The sequence below is a fragment of the Eutrema salsugineum genome, unplaced genomic scaffold (genome assembly GCF_000478725.1).
Source record: "Eutrema salsugineum unplaced genomic scaffold, Eutsalg1_0 scaffold_16, whole genome shotgun sequence".
Classification (NCBI taxonomy): Eukaryota; Viridiplantae; Streptophyta; class Magnoliopsida; order Brassicales; family Brassicaceae; genus Eutrema; species Eutrema salsugineum.
The window spans coordinates 447,348-467,893 of record NW_006256858.1 but is presented as its reverse complement, the minus strand read 5'-3'; the positions used below and the strand labels follow the sequence as shown (position 1 = coordinate 467,893).

At 37.3% G+C, this 20,546-nt stretch overlaps 5 protein-coding genes across 6 annotated transcripts; 1 reads left to right on the top strand and 4 right to left on the bottom strand.

Moving 5' to 3' along the window:
* Positions 1-1,769: 1,769 nt before the first annotated feature.
* LOC18020714 (patatin-like protein 7) lies at positions 1,770-4,175 on the bottom strand. Its single transcript, XM_006403449.2, has 2 exons — positions 2,473-4,175; positions 1,770-2,305 (listed from the first exon to the last, which is right to left on the bottom strand). Exons 1-2 carry the CDS (start codon positions 3,700-3,702, stop codon positions 1,991-1,993), a joined length of 1,545 nt encoding a protein of 514 aa, XP_006403512.1. The 5' UTR covers positions 3,703-4,175; the 3' UTR covers positions 1,770-1,990.
* A 1,806-nt stretch (positions 4,176-5,981) lies between these two features.
* Positions 5,982-9,566, bottom strand: LOC18020713 (protein disulfide isomerase-like 1-3). The gene is made up of 12 exons (XM_006403448.2): positions 8,969-9,566; positions 8,404-8,533; positions 7,917-8,082; positions 7,712-7,830; positions 7,548-7,628; positions 7,315-7,401; positions 7,166-7,240; positions 6,996-7,064; positions 6,837-6,917; positions 6,621-6,755; positions 6,464-6,520; positions 5,982-6,334 (listed from the first exon to the last, which is right to left on the bottom strand). The coding sequence occupies exons 1-12, from the start codon at positions 9,517-9,519 to the stop codon at positions 6,167-6,169; spliced, it is 1,719 nt and encodes a 572-aa protein (XP_006403511.1). The 5' UTR covers positions 9,520-9,566; the 3' UTR covers positions 5,982-6,166.
* A 964-nt stretch (positions 9,567-10,530) lies between these two features.
* Positions 10,531-12,433, bottom strand: LOC18020712. Of its 2 annotated transcripts, none has more exons than XM_006403447.2 (7): positions 12,280-12,433; positions 11,712-12,195; positions 11,480-11,597; positions 11,296-11,402; positions 11,115-11,200; positions 10,840-10,985; positions 10,531-10,713 (listed from the first exon to the last, which is right to left on the bottom strand). In XM_006403447.2, the coding sequence occupies exons 1-7, from the start codon at positions 12,359-12,361 to the stop codon at positions 10,660-10,662; spliced, it is 1,077 nt and encodes a 358-aa protein (XP_006403510.1). In that variant the 5' UTR covers positions 12,362-12,433; the 3' UTR covers positions 10,531-10,659. The 2 variants fall into 2 exon arrangements, with proteins under 2 accessions (XP_006403510.1, XP_024013712.1); XM_024157944.1 differs by having other exon boundaries at positions 11,296-11,399.
* Positions 12,434-12,558: 125 nt separating this feature from the next.
* On the top strand, positions 12,559-15,868 carry LOC18020711 (pentatricopeptide repeat-containing protein At3g54980, mitochondrial). The gene is made up of 2 exons (XM_006403446.2): positions 12,559-15,227; positions 15,311-15,868. The coding sequence occupies exon 1, from the start codon at positions 12,593-12,595 to the stop codon at positions 15,146-15,148; it is 2,556 nt and encodes an 851-aa protein (XP_006403509.1). The 5' UTR covers positions 12,559-12,592; the 3' UTR covers positions 15,149-15,227; positions 15,311-15,868.
* Positions 15,869-16,636: 768 nt separating this feature from the next.
* On the bottom strand, positions 16,637-19,976 carry LOC18020710 (AP2-like ethylene-responsive transcription factor SMZ). The gene is made up of 7 exons (XM_006403445.2): positions 19,470-19,976; positions 19,336-19,361; positions 18,951-18,981; positions 18,690-18,777; positions 18,409-18,560; positions 17,213-17,292; positions 16,637-16,995 (listed from the first exon to the last, which is right to left on the bottom strand). The coding sequence occupies exons 1-7, from the start codon at positions 19,880-19,882 to the stop codon at positions 16,754-16,756; spliced, it is 1,032 nt and encodes a 343-aa protein (XP_006403508.1). The 5' UTR covers positions 19,883-19,976; the 3' UTR covers positions 16,637-16,753.
* Positions 19,977-20,546: the final 570 nt, after the last annotated feature.

Sequence of the window (20,546 nt, the reverse complement as noted above, 5' to 3'; positions counted from 1 at the left end):
CTTTCGGCGTTTTTTTATTTATGAGATTAGTAGAACTAGACAAAAGCTTGACCATTTTGTGATAATAGAACTAGTGTCTCTTTCCTTTTGGGTTTATTGTTTAAATTTACTTTCAACATATTTAGTTGTATGAATAATCTTTATTCAAAATAAACTACAATTTTCACAATCTAAATGCGGTTAAATTATTTGGCATTAGAATTATAAGGAACTAGTAATTTCAAAGTTTTAAAATTGAAAAAAAAATTACTTCACTTGCTTCGGCGTTGATAGTTCAGCTAGGTGTCCATCCAAAGTAAAGGAGAGATTTTCAATATTACGAGTTCGAATATGGTCGATGAGGAAGAGACGAATTAACTTGTTCTTAGGCTCCAACGCGATCAAAAATTTGGACAGAAGGGAGGGCCACGTTTTTTTTTGTTTACCCAATTATGATTATTATAATAAAAACATTTGGCCTAAAACATGCATTAAAGCTAGCCTAATGAATCTTGACCAATTAACTAACCATACCAACACACACACAAATTATTTTTATTACTAATATTATTTTTGTTTTCGAAGCTTTTAGTTTTGTTTTTAGATGAAAATAAAGTAATAAACAAAACCAAACCAAGATAAAGAAATCAATGTGATAAATTAAGTATATAAAAACAAAAACAATCCAAAAATTAGGTCTACTATCGCATACGATTTTTATACTCAAACTAAGCCAAAACAAAATCTACGTCAAAACCATAGTGAGTTTGGTTTGACTTTGATACGTTTCTTTCAAACTAACATATAACTCGAACTCGAACGGTCGAACCCAAAATATATTATAAACTATAGAAGTTGAGGCCAATGCATGATAGACAAACCATCGAATAATTGTCCCTATGAAAAATGACATCACGTAAAGAAGCAACCAAACTTAAGATAAATTTTGCTACTAGATAGATTTGGACGGACGCATAATTGATAGGAATGAAAAGATCCCCAAAAATTTTAAAAATTAAAAAAGCTATAAACCAGTATAGTTGTAAACAAATGAAAATATTGTGTCGAGTGTCGGTGGATGAGACTGAACCGACAATCAAAGACGTGGGACTACTCACAGATGCATGACGTTACTCGCACCGTCCCTCCCTCGACGCACGCACACGCGCAAGAAGAGCCAAACGACAACATTTGTGTTTTCTTTTTTGGAATTTATAAAACGTTTCAATTCCTGAAATAAACCAAGATAATGAGTTGTTTGACTCCTTCCAACGACGTGATCACATAACAAATTAATTCTCGTTACGTTCTATTCAGTTTAGGCTCCCCAACTCCACGTAAGATTAAATCAATTAAATCCAATAAACGATATATTTTGTTGGTGTTTAGTGTTCACACATTAAAAGAGAATCCGACAAAATTTAATAAGCAGCTACTACTATTGAAGTATTAATGATACAAAGTTGTGACCCTTTGTTTTTTTACATTTATTGTCATTAATAGTGTCGTGTCTCGAGCTCCTAGAGTGTTTTATTGGATGACTTCCACAAATTAAAGAATTTTGTTAGTAACTCCTAAAATATAGAAACAGAAGAGTAATTTCGTAATTTTTTCAGGCTTTTATCAACCATAAGTAACCTTTGTGGAATTACGTTTTCAATTCTTTTCATTTATTCAACGCTTCCGTACGCGTATCCGACATACTATCCGTTAAAGCACTTTTTTCTGCGTAATTACTACTTCTACCATTCCGAATGTAAACAAGGCAAATATGATGAATACACATTTGGTTACTTAAAGTGGTTCATAAATTATCTCGAGTCAGTGGAAATGTCAAAGAAGAAATCATGATGATTATAGGAAAACAAAGACAAACCGCAATTACAAGAATCATGTTTTTTTTTTCCTCATGTCTCGGAAGTCAAACTCAAATCTATACGAGAGAAAGAAAACCTTATCCTAAATTATCTAACACAACCAAAAGAGAACAACAACAACCTTTTTGGCTTGTTCATCGTTCTCTAGCAGTCACACCGATATCTTTGTCCATTGTCTTCTGATCTGCCCTATGGACTGATTGCTTGAACGCCACGGTTGGAGCAATCCTGCAATTTCTCCTTTGATGCTCGAGAACAAGTTCCCCGGCTAACCAATCAAGCTTCTCGAAATTGCTCCGCTCATCGATTTTTTTACCTCCAAACAAAACCGATTCAACACTCTTTTGCTTTAGCATCTCCTCCGCTGCTCCAACCAGCATATTCACATTGCTCCCACTCGGGTCTGTGTCTATGTTTGGCTTGCAATGTCCTAAACTCGACCCATTCGCCTACAACCAAAAACCCATCATCCATTCATAACTACTACATGAGCCTAAAGTTTTTTAATTTTTTTTGTGAAGAATCAACATGTCCTAAACATTTACATAGACAAACACCATCTCATCCAAATCATGCAAGTGTGTCAAAAACAAACCACTAAGCATTTCTTTCATACCTGAATCCGAACGTAGTTACTGCTACGGCAGTGACCAAAAGCCATGGCCACGGCTTGATCAACAGTATCAGCAGCAGCGTCGCTAGAAATAAGAGCCGCAGGACGAGCCCAATGCTTAGCCGTCCACTTGATAATCCGATCATACTCATAGCTAACATCAAGCAACTGACCCATACCAAGAGACAAGACAAGCAGATCCTCAACTCCTCTCACAAACGGAAACTCCTGCTTGTTGTGCAGCACGTGCGTGATCGCAGCCGCCGTTGGGTTGCTCATGGCTAAACCACCACCGATGGCCACACACTTGGTCTTTCCATCGACAGATTTCATCTCCACCGGCTCGAACACACCAGGCTCAGCCCACGTCGCTCTACAAACCTCCCATAGACGAAAATCGTAGCCGTCCGTCTCCAGCGCGTCGGCGCGTGAGAACAAGAACGGAGCCGAGCTTTTAAGGTCGTAGCAAGGCACGAGCACCGGTTTAAGCGTGTCCTTTAAAGTCAGCTCCGAGAAACACTCTTTCATCACTCTCTGTAGCTTCGCCGTACCCGACGACCCGGTTCTCATGACCCGTTTCACGAGCGCTGATGACCCGTAGAGGGCCTTTGCGTTTTTCGTTAGGAACTGCCACGTGTCCTCTGCTCTGAAGATCGGACGGTTACCGTCTCTCGAACCGAAAAGCATCGCCGTGAAAATACCGCCTATACCGGACCCGGCGGCTACGTCGAAGTAATCGGCGATTCGGGCATTCGGGTCACCCGATTTCGATTTCAGAGCGTGTTCGAGGTAAGCCAACGCCTTTCCGGGTAGAATCCCTCTCATGCCTCCTCCGTCGATGCTCAGGATACAGATTTTCCCTCTCTGGTTCTTAATCGACCCGGGAACGGTCGAATTCACGGGTTCGGGCTCGGGTTTCGGGTTGAGATTCCTTGGAACCGTGATTTTCGGGTCGTCGTTGTTGTTGTCGCCGTCGTAGCCGAATAGAAATTTGCTCTCGAGAATCGAGAAAATCTCGTAGCTGAGTTTGTCCGTATCGATGCTCGGTTCCTGCATATCTGTCAAGAGGCTGTTGTCATTAGCCGGCTTGGAAACCTCCATAGCCGCCGTATCTCCGCCACTTCCTCCTCCTCCGCCGCCGCCTCCTCTGCCGCCGCCTCCTCTCTGTTTGATTAAATGCTTAACGGAAGCCGTCGTGGTGGATTTAATCGGTTTATTGCGTGCTCTTTGCATGATGATTGAGAGAATCAAATCCTGTACTTAATCCAGCACCTAATTCTATTTGTCTACCATATGAACACAAGAGATTCAGATCAAACCGGTCGTCTTTGGTCAAACCAATTTCAGAGCGCGAGAAATCACCACGGGAACAAAGAAAAAAAAAGGTTTAGTCTTTCTCTTCTTTTGCGCGGAATCTTCAAATTCTTAAATTCTTTCTCTTGTTCAACCCGAGCTCGTCTTTTGGCGAAGAAAAGAAAAAAGCCTATCTGAATTAGCCTTAAAAAGATGAATCTTTTACTTTTTATGTAGAACAAATGAAACACTGATATATACACCAAGAGAAGAGGAGAGAGACAAAGATGATGAAGAAGAAGAAGAAGAATAAGGCAAGAACACAGCAGTTACAGACGATGTCTGTTTTTGTATCGCACGCTTTACTTAAAAACCCTCACCAAACCCAGATCGAAGAGAAAGGAGAAAGGCAGACAAAACGCGGATTAATAAAAAGAGGAACGAGCAATAAATATTTATAATTTAAACTTTTTGTTTGTTTTTATGTACTATATTCACAGATAAGTGTTACCATTTTCATTTTGCCATTCAGAGACTTGCAGTTGCATTCACTTTTACAGAGAAATTATTTCTAAACTTTGAATAATTATAATTATATTTTCATTAAATGCTGATTATATGTTGGCAAAAAGTTAGATATAATTCTATGAGTATTGCTCTACTAATAGTCTAATACTAACTTTGGATTTAATATTATATTTATCTATATGTGCTAATTGTTCTTTTCTTTTCATATAAGACTTTAAAATGCAATAAGTAATTGTTTCTGTTTTATCAGTGAAATTAAATCTTATATAGGAACAAAATAGATTGCAGAGCATATAATAGTTTAAAAACTTGAGACGTTACTTAAATTTGGAAAAGAAATGTACTTGCAAGTATCACCTAATCTTTACTCTGCCTCTCTGACTTTCTTATTTTTACATACCATATGTAACGCTATGATATGATATTAGTGTAGCGCTTCAAATAATTTACAAACTAGCAAAGCTTCATATGTTATTATTAATTAATTGTTTTTTTGTTTTCTTCCCACATAGATAAATTGCAATCAAGAGAAATGAAATGCTAACAAAAAAAAAATTGTATATGTATTTTGACCTTTACGGAAAAGAGATGTCTAGTATTTTTTGTCAAAAAGAATCCATCAGAAACGTGTGTGAAGGGACTCTAGGAAATAATTTATAGAACATTTTCAATAATATATGGTAATGTAATATATGACAAGTCAAAGTTCTATCGTGTTCTCTAATCAGTAATCCCTTTTTCTTCTTTTAAATATAGGATTTTAAAATATTTATTTGTTATGTCACATTTTGTTATAGTCAAATCCATTAATCGGTTCCATATGAAGGTTTAGTATGTTAGGGCTCAGATAGTTTCGATTTTTCTGGTTAGGGTAATTCGGTTAATCCTGTAATTCTTCTGACAATAGTCAAATTAAATTAAGGTTTGATTTGGCTTGGATATCGGTTAGTTCGGTTTATAAATTTGCTACCGAAAATAACCAAATTAAATCACAGTTCGGTTCAGCTCAGGTATCGGTTAGTTCGTTTATAAAATTGCTACCGAAAATAAACGAAATTTTAATGCAAATTTCTGTTGAATTCGTCTGATTCGGTTTACCTGATTTATTCGGTTATTTCGATTATACTTGTAAATTATTTGGTAGGTAAATGGACTAAAAATAACAAATCCAATAACTCTAAATGGCCCAACAAATTATATAGTAAATAGTAAAGCCCATTAATATTAAGTCTACTAACCCAAGCATAAATTTAACAAGTCATAGACTTTTGTATCTAAGCGCGAAAATGAAAACCAGTTTGTACGTTGAAAACTAGTAATAACATTTTATGAATACAATAGTATAATAGGTAAGCTTAATTGTTTTAGTAATTACAAAAGCTTTGAATAATTTTGGTCATTAAAACACTTTCCAAATTTATAGTAGCAACTCACGCTATTAAATATCACCTGATATTTTTGTGTGAACATAAATTTCCGCGTGTCATTTCAAACATTGATGTGATAAGGACACTATTCAGCTGGCCTCGAGACGATTGATCAATGTGTGGATCAAATCTTTCTAGCTATATCCTTAAACTCGGTTTAAAAACTATCTTAATTGAGTAAAGTTTGAGATATCAAACTTAATAATAAAAATGATCGTGATCAGACACGATACTTGAAAAAAAGGGTCATCGCTTATCACATGATTTACTGTACTCGAGCCAGACAACTCGCATTCATAATTGACTTGAGAAAACAAAATTCTTTTTTGATTATTCATTTCATAGCATACAACAAAAACCAAATAAAAAGGACAATACATTTTCTATCATGTATAGAAGAGTCATCATCTATATATTCTGTTACATACTCTGTTCCTCGCAAGGCATCATCACAACTCATCCTTGGCACCATCACCCTCAATCTTCTCATCAGCTTTCTTAGTCGAGATGATCGGTTCATGTATCGCCGCCGGTTTCGCAAGTTTAAATGGGATTGATGCGTGCTTCTTTAGGAATTTGTACAGTTCCACTACTGTACGGTCAACATCCACAGTGATCTGTTTTTAAAAAAAAAAAAAAAAAAAAAAAAAAATACGAGCGGCAATGATAACAAATTCAGTACTCAAGAAGTAATCACTTGCAAGTTTCAACAACACTGTTTGACGTAGTGAGTAATCTTTGCTAACCGGATCGAAGCTCTTGTTTCCACCAGGGAAGAACAGGATTGTTGGGAACCCATCAGCCTGAACATAAAGAGATTTAGACAACCAAACAAAAAAAAAATCAGTTCTCTTTAGTCTTGAATCACCAAAAGCTTTATTCAAAATTTGGCTGTTCATTTACCTTTGCTCTAGGATGCTCATTGGTGGTACCATCCATCTTGGCTACAACTAGCGAGTCGATTCCCTTCAGATACTTTCCAAGCTTGTTGTAAATCGGTTCAAACGATTGGCAGTAGCCACACCAAGGAGCATATATCTGTGACAAAGCTCTCACGCTTTTATGTACATACCACTCAGATGAGTAAACAAGACTCTAACGTTTCAATGTGATAATTACCTCGAGAAGAACATCCTTTGACTCGTCAAGAACAATCTCATCAAAATTGTTTCCCACAATGATCTTAACATCACCGTCATTCTGCGTTTGATTTAGAAGCTAGTGAATCAGTATTATGTGACATGCCAGGTGTGTGTGTTGAAATGTGGGAAGGCTTACGTTTTCAGGTACTGGATCTGACTTGTAGAACGGCTTCAGTTTGTCTGCTAGGAAATCTTCCGCAAGTGTCTGTTAAAAGATTAAAATTAGAAAATAAGATAACTCACCAAATAATGAACAACACGTCGTGAAACCATTAAAATTTCACAGAAAATACATGTTAAGCCAACCTTAATGTTCTTTACGGTCAATTCACCGTCCAGAATAAACTTCCTCATATCTTCATTTCCAGTGTATACAAGAACCTGCATACGCAAAATTTGGTTTGTTAACAAAACAGAACCGACACGCAGGCATTATTTCAAATCAACTACTTTACCTTGGGGGCAGTGCCGGTAACACCAAAGAATCCAGAAACTGCTTCCCCATAATCCTCATTATCCATTTGCACATAAACAAATACAAACTGCAGACAAATAGAGAGGATTTCCAACTCAATAACCAAAGTTATCATCCACCTCTAGTTTGATATATAATAGTTTCACGAGGTGGTTCTTCTCTAAAATAGTTCCAGAAAGCGAGCAAAATGACCACTGAAAAAAAAAAGGGTACCTTTCCCTTGAAGGACTTTGCCACCTCCCTCAGAGTGGGAAGGTGCTTCTCTGATTCATTTGCCTTAGCGAAAAGAATGAGCTGACAATGTTTAAGAAATAAAATTTAAAATACTTCGTTGCAATGAACAGGTGAAATATTTCAAAAGGCAGAATGGTCTTTACTTGGTTTTTCACTGAGTTCTCAAAAATCAGTGATGCTTCTTCTCTAGTGAAGTTGATGACCAACGGAACTTTGTTGGCTGACACAAACTCTGTTATAGCCGCCTTAGTGAAATTGCCATCTGTCAAAAAGGAGCACAATGAGTGAGACACACAGAGGAAATCTAAGCAGCGGAAAAAAAAGCAATATGTTTTGAGGGGCTTTTACCAAAACGGGCGAGTTTCTCTTCCTCCTTTTTCAGCAAAACTAAAGTAGGACGCTTGACTTCGGCTTCTATTTCAAATAGCTTTGCAATATCAGGGCTTGCAGTTTGGTAAAAGCTGAGATCATCTTCCAATCTGGATGCAGCTGCAAGTTCCTCACTCTCCGACCCCTGAACAATAGAAAGTGGTGAAAAAGATGGCAGAGTAGGATACTAAAAGCCAAAGCTTCACACTTTTCAATCCTGCATCTTAATGCACTAGACAAAAGGATCTGAGTGCAAGCTCTAATATCTTTCACCTACTAAACACCTGGGGACAATTTTCTTAACATTAACATCTCCGTCTGTTTTTCTTTCTGGTTTTCTCAGGTAGAGAAAACCCACGGTAATTAAATTGGTTAAGCATATGTTTTATAACTCTGAGATGCTAGAAAAGCGAGATAAATCCAAGAAGGAGAGCACAAAACACATTTGGATTTGAAGGTTACATACCACTAAGGAGTTGAGAAAACCAAGAACAACTTTAGGTTCAGCAGATAAAACACGTTCAGCCTCCTCTTTTGTAGTAATGTTGTGGATGCTCGGACTGGCCTTCTTCTTCAGCCAAGTCACAATTCCATCCCTGTAAAATAAAGTTTGTTTTTTTTTAATTCCATAATGGTGAATCGCATTGAACAATAATTTCTATCGAAAACGAACGGATAAGAAACCAAATCAGATAGATCGCATGTCCTCTACTGCACCGTTTCTCAAAATTAACCTTCTTCCCAGAGTCATCAACAATCAACATCAATAATTCTCATCAAAAGATCCAATAATTGACTTTATCAGAGAGTCATCGTATCTCGTGTCAAAACAAAGAATCTCTCAAGATCCAAGCTAACTCTTATTACATTTCCAGTTGAACTGTCTCGAATTAGATCAATAATGCCGAAGCTAAACCTGATGATCATTGTTTCATATCTCAAAGTTTCAGAAAACAATTCATCCTAACAGTTGACTAAATCTAACTAAAAAATCCAACAACTAATCCAGAAAAGAGTGAGATTTAACCTACTTGGTCCTTTCTCCTTCGTAGGTCTTGCGCATTTCTCCGTCAATAAACAAGAAAACGGTGGGGAATCCCTGAATCTCGTACTTCTGAGCCAAATCCCCTTCCTCCGTCGCGTCGATCTTCGCGAGCGCCGCAACGCCCTTTAACTCGGTCGCCGCCGCGGCGTACTCCGGCGTCAGAGCCTGGCAAGCGCCGCACCACGGAGCGTAGAACTCCACCATAGCGAAGCTATTGTTCCGGACGAACTCAGTGAAATTGTCCTTGGTCAGGACCGCCACGTCTTTCTCGTCGACGATTGGTAACGGCTCCTCCTCGTACCCGCCGGCTCCGTGCTCGCCGTGATGGAACTCTCCTCCCTGCTCGAGATCCTCGTAATTCTCGAAGTCCCGGTACTGATCGTGTTCATCGTGGCTTCGTTCCTTGGACTCCTCCGCGGCGAGGAAAGCCAGTTCCTCGTCGAGATCTGAACCAATTGGCGCATTATCTGCGCGCGAGTTAACGAGGAGAAGGAAAGAGACGAAGAGAAGGAGGGAGATGCTTGTGGAAGAAGCCATTGATGTTCAGATCACAAAGAATTTTCTTAGACCCTAGCCTAGTGAGATTAGAGCTCGAAAATGAGAACCCAAACTATTTATTTAACTCAAAATTTATAGTCTCGAGTGTAAGAAGTCACGTGGAGGAGCCGTATTTGATGGTGACTAGGTGAGAGCAAAAAACATATCAAATGATCGAGTGACACGTGGCGACTGTGAGTCACCGTTGACTAGAGATCTTGCAGGGCGTGGAAGGGTCATGCAGAGGCAAGACGTGCGTAATGCAACCGAGATGGATTCTTTTAATTTTTGGCAAGTGTGATATTTTTAAATAGTGGTTATCGCATATTAACACATGGGTTATGGATTTGACTTGATAAGATGCTTATTGATCCAAAAGTCAGGATTAAAATGATTAGATCAAGCATCATACAATCATCAGAAGACGTTGGTGGTAGATCAGTTTCTAGCTCAAATCGCCTAAAACACAGTTTTTCAGCTTGATGAGAGTCTTGAATACATTTATGAAATTGTAGATAAAACTAGTGTTCTAAAAAGCTGCCTATCCATCTGGTTCATTTTGCCTTAGAGGAAAACTTTCAAGAGACAGAGTGGTCTTTACTTGGTTTTTCACTGCCTTTTTGAAGTTCATTGATGACCAACGAAACTTTGTTGTGCTGACACAAACTCTGCTTTAGCCGCTTAGTGATATTTCATACAGTGGTTTTAGCATATTAACACATGGTTTATTTGACTTTGATTAGATGTGTCCATTTTGTTCTATTAGATTATAACCAAATGGTGATCGATGAAGTTTTTTTTTTAATTATTAATATGATATACATACAAAGATCAGATTGCATACATTTTTTAGGATTGATTCTATCTTAATACTATGACTCTTAGTTATAGACTATCTATCTTTCAACTTTGATTTAGTTAACAAATGTTTGTGTATGTTCAAGAGTGAAAATAAACTAACAAGTAAAAAGCATAGACATATATTAAATTGAGACCTTTGTGTTTTTTGGGAAGCTTTTAAATGCGAAGATTAAGGTCAAATATGCAACATTTGATATATAAAAAAAATAACAAGGTGATTCTTTGGAAGATAATGGAATCAATAAACATTTCAGCTATTTGGCAACGACGGATTAGGCCTTAGAAGTTATTCAACGGGAACCCTTCTTCGATTCCTCTCTCCATTGTTGCTCTCTACTCCAAACATAATAACCAACGACAAATTATATCGCCATTTAAGTGATTTCTAACTTCGATTAACTCAAGGACAAGACCAAAAACTGGAACAAAGCAATGATATAAGAGTAGTAAAGGTGTTACCTGGATCAATTCAGTGATCATCCCAGGTCCTTCCTCAAACCTTTTCTCCTCCCATTGAATCTCCTCTGGTTTGGTACAAGCCAATGCTTTCAATGAACCAAACGGTACTTTAATCGTCCCTACATGCTGCAAAATCCTCAGACTACCTGATTCCAAAGATTTCTTGAGATGTTAAAACGTCTACAACATCTTAAATCTCAAACAATCAACATGTTAAAACTTGTTTGGACAAAAACTGATTTTGAAAATCATAACGGATGTGGAAAGATTTTTACTTGTAATGAAGGCTTCTTCCCAAAGCTCACGCTCAGACCACGAAGGTGCTCTCTCGCGGTATGGGATTCCTTTGCTTAAACACACACTGACAAGAAAAGATTGCTGATCATAAACAGAGCGTAATCTAATCAACACTCGAAATGGTTCAATATAATAGTAGCATTTTTAAAATTTTCTTACTCGATGACAACCTCTCTTATAACTCCTGGAAGCACACCATCGGTTATAGGTGCAGTCTGCACTTCAAACTCACTCAAACTCCCACCGTATAGATTGTCAGATGACTTCTACAATGAGAAGATCCAAAGTCAAATCATAGGCTTCAACAAATTATCAAGAAGAAAGTCAAAGTGTTTCTCTGTACCCTGCGGCAAACTACGAAAAAGTTTGTGATGCAACCCTCAAGCAAATGATCACCATCGTTTGACAAAAGAAGTTCAGTCGTCGCATGAGGTCTAAACTTCTCCAGAGGCTTCCTCAGCCTGCCTAAATCACAATCCGTAACGACATCAAAAACGAATCAACCACAAGCTAAATCCCGGAAATTGACCAATCAGAAACCTCAAGAATCGGTTTGAATGAGCAGAGCACAATACCTTACCCAGTCTGAGTACTTAGCAGCAGCAACGTCTCGTCCATGACCAACCAAAGCCAAACTCGCGGAATTTTCTCGAACACCTAACGGGTAAGGCGAGTATCCACCTATATGCAACCACACATCGAGAAAATCCAGAACCTTTCTCTCCTCCTGATCACAATTTTCATCATCTAACCTATTCAATTTCTCCATATTACCAGTAACAAGAACCGTTACCGCTAATTCTTCTCCATAAATTCTTCCCCTTTCCTTCACTACACCAGATTTCAGAGCCTTGCTCATAGAACCATTGACTAGATCGTTAATGCTTGACTCAGGAACTGAGTGATCAATCAAAAACCGCGATGATGACCCTGAACTGAACAAAAGCTTGGGTTTCGAATTCAAAAGGATACGAATCGAGCTAGAAAGCCTCTTCATATGTCTCTCCCAGAACAAGAAACTAGTGGCACTGTTTATCGTTCTGGTCGTTGTATAAGCACCTGTAAGATTCTCCAAAACTGTTAATCAAAGTTTCAACCTTTTTGCCCATTTTCAGTTCATTAGCCACAGTTTGGTTGCTTTACCCGTGAGCGATTCAAGGAAAGTAGTGACGGGAGGAGCCTCCAAAACGACGCCGTTGTGGTAGAGAAACCTGCAATTCGACATTTTTTTCTTCTCTCTGGGAATTGAAGACGATCTTTGGATAATCGGAATTGAAAAGCTTTTTTTTTTTGTTAAAGGAGAAGACCCCAAAACGACGTCGTGAGGGGTTATTGTGGGGTTTCGGGGAAAGATATTAGGGTTTAAGCCTTTTTTCCTGGTTTGACCTCCGAGATTTCGTTCCTCTCCTTCTTCCCCGATCATCTTCATTCTGCTGAAGATTGCTGAAAAGGAAAAATGAGGTCTTTATTGGCTTTCAGAAAAATTCCTGCACCGCTTCTGCTTCGCTGTTTGGGAAACAATAAACCCTTCTGTTCACAATCTCAATTTCCCGAAGAATCTGAGAATCCAAGTCAAGAGCAGAGACTAGTTTACGGATCCGCTTCTGACGAGAATCTAGTTAGCTCCGTAGTGCATCTTTTGACTACCAAGCCTGAACACAAGGACGACGAAGCGCGTGTAATCGACGTGCTTCTGAGTCGCAGGGACAACCCAGAATCTGCTCTTCGGTTCTACAATTGGGTTAGACCATGGCGTGGAAGTTTTGAAGATGGTGACGCCTTCTGGGTACTCATTCATATTCTGGTTGGTTCTCCTGAGACCTATGGACGCGCAAGCGATTTGCTCGTACGGTATGTTTCTTCGAGCAATCCAGTGGCAATGCCAAGCGTATTGGTCAGTAATTTGATGGAATCGGCGAAATCATTTGGGTTTGAAGTCAAGCCACGAGCTTTTAATTACTTGCTGAATGCTTATTCCAAAGACAGGCAAACGGATTATGCGGTAGATTGCATCAATCTAATGATAGAACTAGGTTTGGCTCTATTCGTCCCATATGTGAACAACACCTTAAATGCTTTAGTTCGAAGGAATTCGATATATGAAGCTAAGGAGCTGTATAGTAAGATGGTTGCCACTGGTGTTGCTGGCGATAATGTCACTACGCATTTGTTAATGCGAGCCAGCCTGAGAGAAGAAAATCCTGAGGAGGCTTTGGAGGTTTTTAGTAAAGCGATCGAGAAAGGAGCAGAACCGGATCGTTTACTGTATAGTCTTGCTGTTCAGGCTTGCTGCAAGACGTTCGATTTGGCTATGGCTTTTGGTTTATTGAGAGAGATGAAGGAGAAGAAGTCGTGTGTCCCATCGCAGGAGACATATACTTCTGTGATAGTGGCATCAGTGAAGCGAGGTAATATGGAGGAGGCAGTTGGATTGAAGGACGAGATGGTGAGTGATGGGATACCCATGAATGTTATTGTGGCAACGAGTCTGATCAAGGGATATTGCATTAACAATGACTTGGATAGTGCTTTGGCTATGTTTTATAAGATGGAAAAAGAAGGCCCGTCTCCAAACCGTGTTACATTTTCGGTTCTGATAGAATGGTTTAGTAAGAAGGGAGACATGGAAAAGGCGCTTGAGTTTTACAAGAAAATGGAAGATTTAGGTATTACTCCTTCGGTCTTTCATAACCACTCGATAATCCAAGGGTGTTTGAAAGGTCAGAGACCTGAAGAGGCACTGGAACTCTTTGACTTGTCTTTCGAAACTGGTCTTGCAAACATCTTCATATGTAACAGTATGTTATCCTTTTTATGCAAGCAAGGTAAGATAGATGAGGCCAAAAATTTGTTGAGGAAGATGGAAAGTAGAGGTCTTGGACCTAATGTAGTTTCGTACAATAACGTAATGCTTGCCCTCTGCAGAAAGAAAGACATGGACTTGGCTCGTACTGTTTTTTCAGAAATGCTGGAAAAGGGTATAAAGCCTAACAACTACACGTATTCCATTTTGATCGATGGATGTTTCAAGAATCAAGATGAACAGAGCGCTTGGGAAGTCTTTGATCAAATGAATTCTTCCAATATTGAAGCCAACGAGGTCCTATACCACACGATTATCAATGGTTTATGCAAATCTGGTCGGACATCCAAAGCAAGAGATGTGTTGGAAAATCTGATCAGAGAAAAGCGGGTTTGTTTCAGTTGCATGAGCTACAATAGCATCATAGATGGATTTATCAAAGAGGGTGACATGGATTCTGCGGTTGCAGCTTACAAAGAGATGTGTGGCAATGGGATTTCCCCAAACGTCGTAACTTATACCAGCATGATGGATGGGTTATGCAAAAATAGCAGAATGGATCAAGCACTGGAAATGAAAAACGAAATGAAGAACAAATGTCTCAAACTTGATGTTCCAGCTTACGGTGCTCTTATCGATGGGTTTTGCAAAAAGCGTAACATGGAAAGTGCATCTGCTCTGTTGTCTGAACTCCTTAAAGAAGGATTGAATCCAAACAGAGCTGTTTACAACAGCTTGATTTCTGGATTCCGTTATCTGGGAAACATGGAAGCAGCTCTTGATTTGTACAAGAAAATGTTGAAAGATGGTCTAGGATGTGATCTGTTTACGTATACAACACTTGTTAATGGATTGTTGAAAGAAGGAAATTTGATCCTCGCATCTGATTTGTACACAGAAATGCAGGCGATGGGTATTGTCGCTGATGAAGTCATGTATTCTGTCATTGTGAAAGGTCTTGGCAAGAAGGGACAGTTTGTGGAAGTAGTTAAGATTTTTGAGGAGATGAAGAAGAATGATGTGACTCCAAATGTCTTTATCTACAACACCGTGATTGCAGGACACTTTAAAGAAGGAAATTTTGATGAGGCCTTTAGACTTCACGATGAGATGCTTGACAAGGGTCTTCTACCTGATGGTGTTACATTTGATATTCTCGTGAGTGGGAAAGACAGAGAATCTCAACATATTGGTGTAGCAAGTTTGTAGTCTGGCAAACCCGGGCCACGTTTTTGACTTATGAGTTAGCTTTGGCTTCTAGAGAGACACAATCATCTGGCTGCTCAAGGTGTGCACTCGTTTCTCATGGTTTTATTATGGATGTCATTCACATTCTTACGCTGAGCTTGTTTATTGCATAATTTAAACCAGGTTGCAGTTCGTCAGGATCTTCTGAAGCCTTTACTTTTGGCGGGTGATGGAACCAGTGTAGCGAGTCCTTATTTAACTCTTCATATGATTCTCCTAACTTAGCGGTCTGCTTGATTGGAACTGGAGCAAGAAACAAGAACTAGAAGCCCTTTTGAAACCTGCCAGATTCAAAATCCAGAATGAACCTGAAACAGGTAGTTGTAAAAACATCTTGCAAACACTGTGAATAATATCGACCGCCTTCTTATGTGAGTATACGAGAAGATGAGTGAGAATCTTGACAATGCTGCGTTTATCAAGCTTGTGGGGTTATAGCTAAAGCTGTTAAGATTCAGATAGTATTTTCTTTTGCCTGTTTCTGATCGGCTTTGCTCATAAGGAATGGTGTTGGTTTGTCGGTTTAATGGCTTAGTCTTAGTGCCTATGAAGGTCACTTATTACCACTCTTGCCTCAGGCTAGTGTTCCTCGGAAATTATTTTCTGAACAAAATATTCCTTTCCGTTCATGTAAAGCCCTTAAAAACAAATACTCTGTATAATATTTATTTATTTATTCAACGCTATGTATAGAACCAAGAAAATGTTAAAGAATGAAAACTCACACCTACCAAAAACTAAACGTTATATGATCAGATAAAAGTAACCTTTGAAAATTTTTAAAATAATTAGACAATTTGGAAAGGGAAAGTTTGTAGGAGCAACTAATAAAAAAATTGACACATCAAAATCTTATTTTATTGTAAGATGTCAAAATACAATAAATTATAGAAACAACAATGTATGGTCCCCCAATAAAAGGCATTTCAGTAGATAGAAACTATTTTAAGTCAATTAAATTATTCAAGTAAATGACGATTAAGTTGATAATAGTTCTACATTTATTACTTTAGACGTCAACTTCTAAAGGCTTAAAATAAAGCAATATTTTTAACTTAAGACGGGATCAGTCATTTTAATAGGTTGAATCACACCACAAACAGACTAGTAATCCAATAACTATTATTTGAAACTATGGATAGACAAACAAGAACAAGATGGTATTTTTGAGTAAATGAGAATTTGAGAAACAAACAAAAAAAATTGTTCTTGTTGGGAATATTTATGGAACGAAAATGAGATGGGACAGGATGGGAGGAAATTTTGCAAAAACATTTTTAGAAAATATCCTCAAATTGTTTACACGACCAAGATAGTACTGTACTTGTAATTTGTGAAAAGAACATTAAACCACTCGTAAGTCGTAACAATTAACATTTATAGTTTTCTTATGACCCATTGTAGTCACATCTTCGTGATAACGAAGTTTGGCACATAATCGAGTTGAAGTTAGAACAAATACTTTCAATATATTTCACTCATTACGGAAAGAATCAAATTTATGGTCGATATACAAAATATATGTATATATATATATAGTAAAAAAAAAGAGAGTGTGGATCGATCCTACGGATCAAAACAAGTAGACATGGAGGAAGAGGAAGTGGTCATGGTGATAAAAGGGAATCCTGATGATGCTGCAACTGTCTTCAAAGGGTTCATGGTGGTAACCGGTAAATAGACCGATGATTGCTTACCGAACAAACCCATCGTGGAACGGTTAATACCTTTATAGTAATCGCCTAACTTTATATTTTCCGATGATGACGAAATACCAAGACTTAGTTCAAGATCGTTGTGAGCATTTCCTGAAAGATAAAAAAAATGTGTTATTGAATCAGAAGAAGATCTACTTTTCTTTACTAAGTTGCTTAAAGAGAGAAACGACAAAAGGTTTAGCTAGCTAGGGTTTGCTTGATCAAGTCAAAAGTAAACGTGAAACTTGTGGTTAGTGTTATATAAATTCATCAATCAAACTTACATTAAATATATGTGTAAACATTGTGACCCACATGTATCAGTTACCTTTAATGTGGGCACCAAACTTCATGACTCCTTCTCCCTTTCCCATCTCATTGTATTTGATTGCTGCTGCGTCCCATCCCCTGTTAATATTTCATACATGTATATAATTTCCAAAATTATTTACAACATAATATTTATACTCTTTGGTTTCAAATTTATGTTAATAATGGTGTTCAAGCTTATACGACGAAACATAAAAGTTAAACTAAAGGAAACATCGTTCCCGATAAGATAAGTATCAAACTCGTAAACAAAAGCGACTTAAATGAACCGATATTACCTTCATTTCTCTTAAAATATAAGTTTTCGCATTTTTTTAAATAATGACTTTAGCTTGGTATCAGTTAAAGGATAATAATTAAAACTTTGTAAGATAATAACACCATCCATATTCTACTAAATATGTTACTATTCAATTAGAAAAATAAATCTGAGTAGGAAAATTCGTATCATGCTCAAGTTTTCGATGAGTAACAAAATGAGTAAAACTGATACTACTATATAGGAATGATCAATTTTGAATCGCATATATAAAGTTATTGTAATTATTATTGTTATTTTTATTTAAATTAATGGTTTTCTTAATAAAACTATTCTTTTGTGTTTAACATGATTTATAATGATTAGAGAAACTTATTAACAAAAACAAATGATCATATTAAAGAAATATGATAATTAAGATCAGCAGGTTAGATCAGCCTGGAAAATAAATCCTTTAGAATATATAAGTAAATATTATTAGGTTTGTTCTAATTTGTCTTATCTATTGTGAAAGCAGGTTAGATCAGCCTGGAAAATAAATCCTTTAGAATATATAAGTAAATATTATTAGGTTTGTTCTAATTTGTCTTATCTATTGTGAAAGTTTGTAGAGTTAAATTATTTCTCCAAAAGTGAGTGTTAGGCTTTGAATGGTAAACAATTACAAAGGGAATATGGATGAAAAGAAGATAAGTGATTGAGGAGTAGTATTCTACCATTCATATTCCATCCGCCGAGTGAAAAATGTTTTCCAATATTTATATGGGAAATATATATATAAGACAACTATTGCACTTTCAACTTTTTAATTAAGGGTTTCCAATGACAAAAAAAAAATTTAAGGGTTTCCAAAAATAAGATAAGAAAGTACTCGAAAACTATTTAAAATGAAGTGTTTTAACATGAGATTAGATAAGAGTGATTAATTATGGTACCTGTTTTGGAAGAGATGAATCTGATCGTGATGAGTTTTGAATTGGGTGCATTTTTGAAGAGTCAAGCCTTTGTATTTGGAACTTCCTCTCCCGAAACTCGCACTCTCTCGCCTAAGTGTTTGCACGAACTCCACTTTATTTAAATTCTTCATCTAAACGTAATTGATCATTTAATTAAGATCCATAACTGATTCGAAAAACGAAAAACAAGTATAGATATATAGAAATAGTTCCGTCATATTATCATATATTTCAGGGGACGTATTTATAATGTTTTATACCTTATCGATGTCTTGTCTATAATCATCCACGACGAAATTGATATCTGCGTCAAGACCACGGAATTTGATAGCAGCTCGGTCGTACGCCCTAGTGTATATATTCATTTATTAATACAAGTCAACTAATATTTCTTTAATGTCTTCAACGATGAATATAATGTGTATATGTTGACAAAACTAACATACTACAAATGACGAATGTTATAGCAAAAATAATATCATATATGTGTGCATTTATATGTATATTGAAATTTCTTTTACCTTGCTGCTGCGTATGCAGTATCAAACCCGCCTATTAAAACAAAACATGAAAAATAAAAAGTTCAGACTAAAAACCAACAAATTGTGATCAATAAAATGTGGAAGATAGAATTAAGAAACATAGTTAATGAGCTGTAATATATAGCCCTATTATATTTGTTGACGTTTTATATAAAAATATGTGTATACTTGTAACTTTTAAACGGTGGTAGACGTTTAAACAACTTTTTAGTATGTAGTAGTACTTGTTAACAGATGTTGTCAGACAAGAAAGATCTAGCAAATAAATCTTATCACAAAAATGTGATAGCTATGAATTCATCGTTTATGCCTATAAATAGACACACAGACACACGCGCGTAGTTAAGACGAAAAATCTACTTACCCAAATAAACCTGCTTTCCACAATCCCTACAAATCATCAATCCCAAAACCAAAATTAGAGATATATATAGTAATAATAATTCAATAGTCTTAGAGAAAAACAAAAGATTAAATTTTTTTTTTTTTTGGGTATACCAAATATGAGATTCCCAACGACCGGTGCGACGGTAAAAAGTGACGCCACGATACTGGGAGCTTCGGGACCTTGGTCCTCTTCTACTCTTCTTCACCATTTGCTGTTTATTCCTCTGTAAAGAAGACAGATTCAACCAGTGACTGTCCTCGACGGAGACTTCAATATTCCGGCGAGCATCAAGATCTCCAGTTTCTTGAGGAGGAGGAGGAGGAACAACGTCATCGTCGCGTTTGAGAATTCCGAAGGTGATAAAAGCTTTGCCGGAGGCAGAAGCTGTGGGTGAGGAGGAGAAGGAGGAGGAAGAGGAAGAGGAGAGGTTAGATTCTTCTTCACCGGGGGTTGAGATGAATGGTACTTTCCGATCTTGATCTTCTTTATAGTTAGACAAGATTCCAAGGCTGAGATCCAACATGATCGTGTTCTTTTTGTGCAAACGGCGTCGTATTATATGTGTCTGGTTCTCTCTTTTCCGGCGAGATGAGAGAGAGAGAGAGAGGATAAGTGGCAAAAGGGAGAGAGAGAGAGAGAGAGAGAGAGAGAGAGTTCTAAAAGAGGGAAGAAAAAGAACGTGGGACGTGTTCACTGTGAAGGTTGCATTGGATACACTTGCCCTTTATTTGCCTTTTCAAGTTTTTTTTTATTTTATTTTTTCTTTAAAAAATTGTATAAATGTGCTTGCCTTGTCGAATATATATGATAGTTTTCCTATTGTTTAATTAAATATGGGAGCCGTAGAGAGAGGCTGTACGATGAGTTTTGCCACTTTAATGTTTGTTAATTCGACGCGTTACTATGATGTAACTATATTTTATTTGTTAAATGACTTTTTCCATTTCAACTCGATCAACTTAAAATCATGAAACATGGGGAATACTATGTCAGGACAGGCACAGTCTTCGTGGCCTTGTAATATTTACGGTATGTAGATATAGCTACTTAATTACCAAGTAGCTGTTGGTCATTCTTTCAAAAAAAAAAAAAAAAAAAGCTTTTGGTCACCGAAGGAATTGTGTCTACTGATAGTATAACGGGTTAATTATTTGTTTGTTCAGGGTTCAAACACCCTTTGAAACGGA